The sequence below is a fragment of the Eubalaena glacialis genome, chromosome 5 (assembly GCF_028564815.1).
Source record: "Eubalaena glacialis isolate mEubGla1 chromosome 5, mEubGla1.1.hap2.+ XY, whole genome shotgun sequence".
NCBI classification, from domain to species: domain Eukaryota; kingdom Metazoa; phylum Chordata; class Mammalia; order Artiodactyla; family Balaenidae; genus Eubalaena; species Eubalaena glacialis.
This window is the reverse complement of record NC_083720.1, coordinates 78,394,160-78,404,787: the sequence shown is the minus strand read 5'-3', so window position 1 is coordinate 78,404,787 and position 10,628 is coordinate 78,394,160. Positions and strand designations below refer to the sequence as shown.

Below are 10,628 nucleotides of genomic sequence, written 5' to 3'. Positions count from 1 at the left end.
CATAAAGGAGATTCAGGCTAAAGTAAATTGGGAGACACCCCTAAAGAATGATCCATCTGCTTTCTTTGCTTTTGGTCAGCTCACCATGGGATTGTTCATGAGGAGTATCTGCCACTGATAATCTTCTTCTCTCGGTTTAGAATTAGCGGCATTACAAAGAGGTCAGAATGGCTGTGTTGGGGAGGAGAAGATGGTAAACGTGAGCCCAAAGAGAGTTCTGCAGGTTCCAGTTTGTAGCACTCTCCGTGAGCTGGTTCATATAGGTAGATACTTTTAAAATAAATGACTACAGGATTAGGGGACAAAGGTAAAGCTGTCATATTGGCACACATTGTCTACCCAGGCATTGGAATTTAGAAAAAAGCCAGCAGTTTTCATTTAATCTCTTGAAAATGTTTATGCATTGTCTTCCCCCAATCACAAAAGAAAACATAACCACAGGACAAATCACTCTTTGAATGTTTCATAAGATATTAATAACTACAGCAACAATAGAGCTTGTGCTCAGATTGAAGTTTAAGAAGCTTTAAAATCTTTCTAGTTCTTTTCATCTGACATTGTTTAGACTACCTTCAGAGATACTTTTCAACAGTTTCCTTACTGGAAAGAGTCGAGAAGTTTTATAAGGCCAAGGTTACTAGGGTGATTTGATTTATAAGTTTCCTTTGAAAGAAAGAGAGGGAGGGAAGGAATGAAGCAGCAGCAGCAAACACACGTCAACCAAAGAGGGCTGAAATAACACAGGCTGAGTTTTGTGGAGAAATAACAGGTAGATATCTCTATCATGGTTAGATCTTCCATCCTCATTTCTAGAAGTCAAGTTTGTTAGTTTAGTGTACCTTAGAGAAGTAGGTACTTTCAAATGGTCCTCCCACAAGTCTCCTTAGCAGCCAACCAAGTCCAATGGCCCTCAGCCAACTAACCCAAGGAGTACTTTAAAGTCAAGTGGACCTATCCATGAAACCTCATACAAAGTCCTGTAACAGAGAGCCGCAAAAATGTAAGAGAAAATGCACCTGATTAAATGTAAGAACATGAGTCACCCATGAATTATATAATAGCGATTAAAAAACCGAAAGAGGGAAAGAAGTACATGTAGAACAGTCCTTGAATCTGAGTCCAGTTTAGAAATCTGTACATGTGATGAACACTTCCGAAGGACTGGGGAGTCTACAAAGCAGCAGCAAAAATTTTCCTGGAAGAGCCAGCATAACTATGTAACTGGAATTAGATGGAACCTTTCTAGGGCAAGGAATAAAATCAGAGGCAGCAGTTTCCCCTCTCCCGTGTTTTTTCAGGCAAAATGCGCAGCGGTGGGTGGTTCCAGTGGGCAGCTTTGGCTGGAATTGGTATCCTACGAGGGCAGTCAAAGCCCATTCAAAACAGCAACAAGCCCCTGCCTGCATTTACACGGTTGCCCTCCTGATTTTTTTCTGCCAAACTAAAGACAGAATGGCCCGCTGAGAAGGGTCTAGAAGAGCACAGGACTGAAACTGAAGCCAAGGCTTTCCATTCTCGGTTGCTGGTCACCAAGGTTCTTTCCAGCTCTGAAGTTCTGTGTCAGAGAAAGGGGGAGATGGTGCCAACAGGAGAAGAGGCATTTACGACCTGGCTTGACCCCGTCCTTCCTCAGCACTGTGACAGGAATCACGGGGACAGATTAAGCGGGGGCGCACAGAACTCCCTAAAATCACGAAGATTTCACTGTGACCTGACAGCTGGCTTAAGCCCAGAATCTCCCACAGTAGAATGGCTTCTTGTCTCACCTGAGAAGCCTCTTCAGGTGACCAAGAGGAGAGGGAAAGACATTTATTTAGGGAGCCCAGGATGCAGGTCACATTTGAAAAGGTTGCCACAGCACCGGGGACATTATGCAGGCAGATCAGTGGAGTGCGGCTCATCCCCAGGCACAGACCACATCAAAACCTACTGAGGATTGTGCTGGATGATTTTGCAATTGTTTGTTAAAACAACAAACCAACGTGATTCCCACACTTGTGCTTGTCTTTTACTGTCAGCAATGGCAAGAGCTGACCTGTCTGTACCAAGTGCTCAGCCAAGAACTTGAAGACTCTAACTTCCTATACCTCAATACATCTTAAATTGGGGGGAGGAGAGGGGTGCACATCTGCCATTTTTTGGTCCCATTTCAGAGGCTACTTAGGTATGAGAGATGTAGCAGGAAGTCATGTTGCCCCAGATCCGCTAGAGTAATGTTTGGCTCTAAAGTAAGGAAATACAAGAGACCTTGAAGCTGGTAACCGACCAATTCTCTTGACTTTACAGTTAATTTTAATACAGCTAGAGGGGATGTCTGATTTCAGAGACAGCTGCTGTAGATTCTCAGTTGGGTTTTGGCTCTATCTTGGAAGGCCTCTTCTAGCGAGGAACATAGTGAAGTGGACTCTGGTGGACCCTGTGGAACAATGTCCAGGCCACGCTGGGAAGTGAACAGCCGGGTTGGCTGGAGGCCTCTGACTCATGGCTTTAGTTAGAAAAATCGGGGGTGAAGGGATGGAGGAGGAGGTTGCAGATCGTAGAGTGACTCACACAAGCCCTCAGGTGGAACTTTCTCCTGATGCTCAGTTCCCGGCCTTAGGAACTGCAGGGGTAAATCACTGCGGACCTATCTTCACCTCTGTAAAAGGACGAGATTAAAAGCGCCGCCCCCATTTCCCCAACTTTGAGAAGTAACTTCTGTCCTGTAGGTCATTTCCTTGAAGGAGGTGTAGGGGTGTGCAGCCCTCCCTGGCGAGGGCTGCAAAGTGCTAAACTGCTTTAGAGGCGGCAGGGCGCGCACGGGTGAGGCGTCCCCGCCGCGGACTCGGGGCTGCCCAGCCACGCCATCTGTCAGGACTGTACCCAGGGCAGCTCCACCCAGGAGGAAGCTTTGAAGACGGCTTTTCAAAATCACCGCCGCGCTTCCTCCACTCCTTTCTTAAAGGCTCACGGCCGGGAGGGCGCGGCGTCAGCTTCTTCCCACCACCCCAGACCACTGACCCCGGGGAAACCTGTAAAAATTCGGGGCAGGAGCGCAGCCCAAGGACGCGCAGCTCAGCGGCGGGACCCCTAGGCGCGCGCCCCTGGAAGGAGCCCGGGCAGGCTCTCGGAGCAGCCTGCAGCGCCGGGGACCCGCGCGCCGTGCGACCTCGGGCGGGGACAGCCCCGGGGGCTGAAGGTGCCCGGCAGCGCCCCGGATCGCCGTTCCTCCCTGCGTCCCGCCCGCCCGGGGCCACGCTCACCCCGCCGCTTCTCCCTCTCCCACAGCCGTGTCTGGACCATGTCTGCGGAGACCGCGAGCGGCCCCACTGAGGACCAGGTGGAGATCCTGGAGTACAACTTCAACAGGGTCAACAAGCACCCGGACCCCACCACGCTGTGCCTGATCGCGGCCGAGGCCGGCCTTTCCGAGGAGGAGACCCAGGTAAGCCCCCGCGCGCGCCCGACTCCTGCCCGCGGGGACCCGCCGCGCCCACCCTCGCCTGGGCGATCTCGAGAAGGTGGGGGGTCGCCCTTGCCCTCGGCTCCCTCTTGGCCTTGGCCTCCTTCCCCCGGCTCTTTCGTCGCTTCTGCCCGCATCCCGGGAGCCCAGACCTGCATCGCTCCCACCGCAGCATCCCAGCTTCCCGGCTCCACGGGCGCCAGGTCTGTCCCTCCACCCCAGCCCGGTGGCTCCCGCGGGAGCTGCTTAGAAGCCCCACGCCCACCCTCCCTTCTCCTTGCTTTTCCACTCTCCCCTACAGCTCGAGATAAACGCTCTCTCCTCCCTCCGGGCTGGGAGCAGCGTCCCTTGGCCCACTTTTGTCTCGCTTTCCCGGGTTTATTTTCTCCTCTGGTCTGGAAAGGAAACCTTTAGGAGAAGTGCAGTGTACGCCCTCTGAGCCCAGCGCCCTCAAATCTATTCTCAGCGGGAGTGTCAGAGCTGGAAGGGATCTTAGTGATCAGCTATAAATTCAGTCCTCAGGTTTGGTAAACGAGGAAACTGAGGTTCAGAAGGAGAGACTTGCCGTGGTGGCACAGGTCGTTAAGCACGCTCTTTGCATCACATCGCGCTGCAGCTTCCGGTTAGCTGCAGAGCTAAAATTGCACGGAGCCAGGGAGATTTGGTTCCGGTTTTTAAAAATTCCACGGCTCTAAGGTTTAGGGTCCTTTTCTGGAGTTTTCTGAGAAGGTAGACATCTGACATTACAACTGAAGGAAGTGGAAAAAGATGTCACCATAAGTGCATTGATTTATCTATTTTAAAAGCTCCTCTATTATACTGAAAATTGTTTAGGGTAGAGAATGCAACACTGCCCATGATTTTTAACCACTAGGTGCAGTAGGTGCAGTATTGGCTCCTTCACCTGACTTTTTTTTTTTAACCCCCTGTCTAAACTCTGACTTCTATTTCCCCTTTGGTCATGGAAAGACAAATAGTTCTGCATGATGATGCCACTTGGAACTCCTCTAGCACCTCTCCCATGGGAGCCCAAAGCAATTCACACCTCTAGTCGCAGGTCTAAAGCAGAGACTTTCTTATTCTTCCCATCTTATAGACCAGAGCATTCAGACATTTTGTTCTCTCCTCACCATGAATCATACTTAGCTGAGGCTTAAAAGCTTGTAATGGGTGCTCCAGTGAATCCTAGAACCAAGACCCCAAGATCCATTTTGGATCCCAAGTCCAAAATGATTTTTACTAATTAAGCCTTTGGAGAACTTGCCCAGAGAAAATCCTCCCTCTCCTAGGTCAAACAGAAAGTCCAGCATATCAGTCTTTTGCAAAGGGAACAGATATCTGGCTAGCCAGAACCAGAACTTAATGGAAGGTGATGTACTGTAACCCAAGTCTAACAGCTCATGTTTCTCAGAACCCCAGCTCTCCCCAGGAGGCAGCCTGCTGAACTGTTGTCATTTACAATCCCACACTATATTTAGAAAAGAGGAGTGATCACAGAGACAGTAACTCAACTTTAAGGCTGTGGGTTTACCATGGGCCCCGTATTAGCCTGATTCTCCCTTGGCAAGTGACTGTCATTCCCTTACCCGTAAAGCAGAATGATTATGCTGGCCTTTGTAACAGATGACACTTGCCGCCTATTGCTCCAGGTACTCTCCGAGTATTAAATCATTTATTTGCCACAACAATGCTTTGAGATGGGCACCCTTGGCCCCATTGTACAGAAATCTTAAACAACTTGCTGAAGACCACCACTGGGGACTAGCAGCGCTGGGATCTGAACCCCGGCAGTCTGGCCCCCTGGCCCAGACGCTTCACTACCATGCTGTTTTGTCTCCACAGAAAAGGAAAGTAAACAACTGGGTGGGGTGGGAGGGAAGCACTGAAAATTCAATTTATGTTCTATTTCTTCCTGAAAAAAAATCCATGCAGTAAATGACAGTCATCTCAGGCTATATTCAATCTTTCCTCAAGATTCACCTTATACGAGAGAACTGAACTGAGATCAGGTTAGGGGCAGGAAGAAAGAGAGGGCACCCTTCTATAATTGAGGTCAGCCAATTCAGACCCCTACAGAGCAGGTTCCTCTGCCCCTTTCAGGCAGCCCTTCTCCCATCCCCCTCTCTTCTCCCATCCTCACATGAGCAAATGGTAGACTCAGCCCTGAAGTAAGCATTCGGGGGAATGAGTCAGCCTCAGAGCAGGGCTCCTCGCTTCCTTTTCCTGCCGCGAGGCTAACACCTTCTTCCTCCCTGAGATTGCCACGGCTCGGCTTGCCCCTCTGTCTTCTGGCATCAACCACAGGGAAGCATCTGAGACCCAAGAGCTCAGAGAGAGGCAAAATTTAGCAGTTTCAGGGAAAGAGGCTTCCTAGGTAACTCTCTGTCCTCCCTTACCAGATTGGATCTCATCTTCCAACTTCCCATCCTTCCCTCCCATCCCCTTAACCCCTTCCCAACCCTCTCACCCCCATGTCACTGGTGGGTGAGAATGGTTTCCCTGTAGGGACCCTTTAAATAACTGATGGAGGCCAGGTTTGTTGGGCCTAAACATAAGCAGTGTCTGGTATCAGCACTTCCCCTGTTTCTTCTATTTGTTAGCATTGCCCTTTTCCATGAGAAAAGGTCATCAAAGCCAAAATAATATTTATTTCATATGCTTGGTCCCTTATGCCTAATACCACCCACTTCCAGAATTGGATTCATATTCATTTTCCTAGAACAAGTAACACTAGGAGAAGAAAAATAAGCATGTGATGCTCCTATGAGATAGTTAACTCAAGCTGATTCACACTGCTGATAGTTTGGCAAAGGCAAGAGGGACTAAAATGTTGAAATATTCTCTGACTGGGGGCTTTGACCTCTTTATAACTGTCCCACTGTAGGACAGTGTTCTCTACTTGGGTTGGGGGGGGGGAGGGACACCTATAGGAACCCAGAAAGAGGTGAAGGATGCTCTAATGGAAATAACTTTTTAAGGTGCATTTGCTGGGGTCCTAGAATGGGTTTTTTCTCATGACAGTAATTAGATATCTCCTATATTTAAATTAGAGAAACCTTACAGAATCCCGACCCCTGTGTCTTTTATTATTTTGAAGTCAGTGTGAGAAGGGGCTGGGAAAGCTCTTATTAGCCCCTTGGGAGGTTAGAATGATCTTCCATTTTCTATTATCACTGATTCAATCCCAGTGTAGTTGGCGTTGGTTCTTACATTGGTTTCCAGGATTTTTATCCCCTCTTGATGTCCTGGGACTCTTCCTAGAACCCTGGTTTTAGTTGTTAGATGTCTTATCAGTGGAATAAAGACCTCTAAAGGTCTCCTCCTAAAAAGAATGAAATGTTAGTTACTAGAGAAAAGGACAGGAACAATATTATTTTGCCTCACCCCTTCCCCATCACAGTGTCTAATTATCATCTGTTCTCTCAGAGTAAATAAATCTCCATCAATGGGCAAGGCTAATGAGGGCATCCATTCATAAGCAAAGCAAGGGATGAATGTCTTTCCCAGGGGATGACTGAAACAAAGAAGAGAAGGAGAAAGCCAGGTGGAAAATTAGTATTGATGTGAGTGAGATGTGATAAGATTCAGCTCCAGAGGTGAAAAAAGCAAGCAAGGTGTTTAATGATTTTTGTTGGAGAGCAACTGGTTTGCTAAATTATTATATACATATGTGATTTAAAATATATATATCTGTGGAAAATAGTTGAGCTTTTCTTGAACCTCCTCCCATCCCCCAATGCTAGGGTTCAATTTATTAAGCATTTGGATGCCAACTCACCGATTCACAGATTTGGTCATTGCTGAAGTTATTTTCAGTAACTGTACGTTAATATTTTGCTTCATTACTAGTATGAAGATGTGGGTGGCTCTTCTGAATGAAGCCAGCTCAATCATTTTGTCTTAAATGAATCCTGATAGAAAATGAGCCTTTCCCCTTCCAAGTTTTAATTAGTCAGTCTGTAAAACTCTGCCATTTATTCAGCTCTAGAAACTGGAAATTCTGTTTAATCAGACCTTGTAGCCTTGAAACCCCTGCAGAGCTACCTCATTAATGAAACTGGAACTATGCTGCTCTCACACCAGATTCCAGAGTTAACTAAATACACACATGGATCACAGAAGCAAATATGCCCACCTTTAGCAGTAGAATGTTGGTTAAAGCCACCAAAGATACATGAGCTCTGTATTCTCCTTAAGGTTGGAGATCCCCAGGAGTGAACTATGGCACCCAGAGAGCAACCCCCAAAGAGAAGGCTTCCCTACGAGTAGTCTGCTGCCCCTGGCTTTAGATTACTTTTCTCTGCTGCCACCCCACAGTACAAAGGTATATAAGACAACTGATCTTGACAGCTGTTAGGCACTTCAGTGTGTAAACTGTTGAACAGTTAGGGAGAGTTGTAGGCGTGGTCCCTTGCTGTTCAGCCAGGTGAGCATTGGTGCAGAGCCCTAGACCGTGCTGTGGGGTCGCTCCCTTCTAGCTCTACAGACCTTGAGCCTTAGAAGCACTCCTTCCCCTGTGGTTCTCCCCCTTTCTTCTCTTCTTGGGCTTATGCTGAAATGCCTTTTGACTCCCTAGATCTCCGCAGAGATGAGGTCTTCCCACGCATGGCCCTAGAACCCACCCTGTTTGTTCAGAGGTTGAATCTGTATCTGGCTGTGCTAAGTCAGAGCCCTCTACGTGTTTCTCACCATACCATCTCCATCAGCACATTCCAGGTCTGGCATCTATCCCACAGCTGTGTTCTTTTTGCTTTCTTTCTGTCCCCTCATCTACTGACCCCTAGAACAGGTAAATTTTAGAAACACTACAAGGGACAGTAGAAAGCCCCTAAGTTTACCTCTTCATTTACAGTTGAGCTGACTGGTGCTCTAACTTCCTTAAGTTCTCAGAGCCAGTTGGTTACAATAGAGCTTCCTGTTGGCAGGGCCCAGGACTGCAGAGCCCCCAGTGGTCACCTACAGTATGACATGAAAACATCTTCATTCTCAAAGTGTGCCATGATGTGTGAAAGGTTGGGAAGCACAGGAGAATAAAGCCTGGAGGTCCTACCTTCCCACAGAGCCCTCTACTCATCCTCTCCCATGTGGATTAATGCTTGCTGCTTCTATTTCTTCACTATTGCCTCTTCAATGTTGTTGTTTAAAAATCCAGATTCCTCCTGGCCAACCTGGTTCATACCCCAGACTATTCCCCAACATGGGTCTCCTTATCTCCACTTTGCAGAATCCCCCGCCCTTCAGGGGTATAATAAAGGCAGATCTATATGCCTTTATATACATTTTAAAATGCATAAAATATGTTTTAGCCCTCACATGGTACCTTGTCTAGAAGTATCCCATTTGGGGCTTTTCCTAAATCCATGGTCACTTTTGCAAGGTGTGAATATTTGGGTCACACAGAGCTAGAAGATTTTGAGTAAACTGGGAATCCCACTTGCTCTTTTCTCACTGTTCAGTGGCCCTGGAGCAGGAACGATTGGTCTAGACTACTCCATGGATCCTTAAAAAGGAGTGCCCCAAGGTTGTTCAGTGCTTAGTTTTTCATTCATTTTATTCAACAAATTCTTACTAAGTGCTACTGATGACCAAGGCCCTTGAGATCATCACACATTGATGAGGTATAGCAGCCATACAGATTTATCTGGGGCATCAAGGAGATGCTTCAATTTCTTTTATTCATTCAACAAACATTTATTAATCTCTGTTAAGCCATTATGCTAGGGGCTAATGCTGGTAAGATATGCAGACTCTGCTTTCATGGATCTCATATTCTAGAAGGAAATGTAGATTAAAAACAAGTGAATACACAAATAAATTAATTACAGATATTAAAAGTTCTGTGAAGGTAACAAAGTATTAACATAGAGAATAGGAGATGGATGGAGAATCTACTTTAGATAAAATGGTTAGGGAAGGCTTCATTGAGAAGGTTCTATTTAAGCTGAGCCCTGAGGATTATTTATCATCAGATAAATAATGAAGGTCAGATATTCTAAGCATAGAAAACTGTATGTACAAAGGTCCTGAGGCAGAAATATAAGTATCACAATGAGAAGAACCATCCCCAGGGACTCAGTTCTTGCTTTCCTCTTTTCCAACTGGGCCACAGAAGCTACTTTTAGAAAGGGAATGGACATTTCAGTTTTTCAGTGTGTAACAGGTAATTTTGCACATTTCCCTCCTCCAGAAATGGTTCAAGCAGCGCCTGGCCCAGTGGCGGCTATCAGAAGGCCTACCCTCAGAGTGCAGATCCGTCACAGACTGAGGAGACGGTGGTCATTGGCGGCTTCCCTCCATGAAGACCATCTGCTGTTTCTCTCCTCGGCTTAATCAAGCTCTTTTGGTTTTTCAGTGTAGTGTCATATGCTCCTCTGTTAGCTGTCCTGCTATTTAACACAACGTTGTATTTTTTTTTTAATGTACATAATTAGAAAAGAAAATAACAATAGGAAGCTATGGGCAGTTTCTGTGTAAAGCAGTGGCTTGGCTGGAAGTGGTGTGGCTTGCATTTCCTTTGGGTCATGATGACAGATGGTGTGAAAACCATCTAAGTTTTTTTTTTGACCATCACCTCCCAGTAACAATTTACTTTCACCATCCATTTCAGAGCAGACAAGGCCTCTGTTGAAAAGATAGCATGACCAAGAGGGAGAAACATTTCCTTCTAATTCTACTTCCCTAAGTCATTTTCCTTGTGTTTCATTTAACACATTGAGATTGAGTGAGAATGCAGAAGGAATTTGAGTTATTCAGATTCCATAAAGCAGTTCCTTGGATTATAGCTGAATTAACTTGGAAAGCACTCAGGCTGGAAGACAGAAACTTCCACTGGCAGAAAATCAAGTAACTAAGGAAAAAAATCCACAAATGTCTTGAATTTACCTTATTTAAATGCATTTGTTAAATTCATTTTGCTAAACTAAATGAACTGCTTTTTGTCTCTAAAATGATATTCTAAATAAAACCTTAACATTTTGTTGAAAATGCACTGAGTCCTCTGCAGATTTTTAACTGAATAATAAGCATATCAAAGAAAAACAGAATAGCTCAACATAGAAGCCACCTGACAACAGAGCTGTCATTTTCTAAATCCTTGCTACTCAAAGAGTCGTCCAGGACTGGTGTCATCAGCATTAGCTGCAGGCTTGTGAGAAGTGAAGAATCTCAGACTCCAATCCAGACCTAC

General features: G+C 46.3%; 1 protein-coding gene across 1 annotated transcript; it reads left to right on the top strand.

The window, feature by feature from the left end:
• The first annotated feature begins 2,733 nt into the window (after nucleotides 1-2,733).
• Nucleotides 2,734-10,401, top strand: HOPX (HOP homeobox). Its single transcript, XM_061191405.1, has 2 exons — nucleotides 2,734-3,424; nucleotides 9,630-10,401. Exons 1-2 carry the CDS (start codon nucleotides 3,281-3,283, stop codon nucleotides 9,705-9,707), a joined length of 222 nt encoding a protein of 73 aa, XP_061047388.1. The 5' UTR covers nucleotides 2,734-3,280; the 3' UTR covers nucleotides 9,708-10,401.
• The last annotated feature ends 227 nt before the right edge of the window (nucleotides 10,402-10,628 follow it).

Excerpts from the sequence above, each read along its gene's own strand:
- HOPX (XM_061191405.1), top strand. The coding sequence starts at position 3,281 with ATGTCTGCGGAGACCGCGAGCGGCCCCACTGAGGACCAGGTGGAGATC. Across the intron at positions 3,425-9,629 it reads TTTCCGAGGAGGAGACCCAG|AAATGGTTCAAGCAGCGCCT; the intron begins GTAAGCCCCCGC and ends TCCCTCCTCCAG.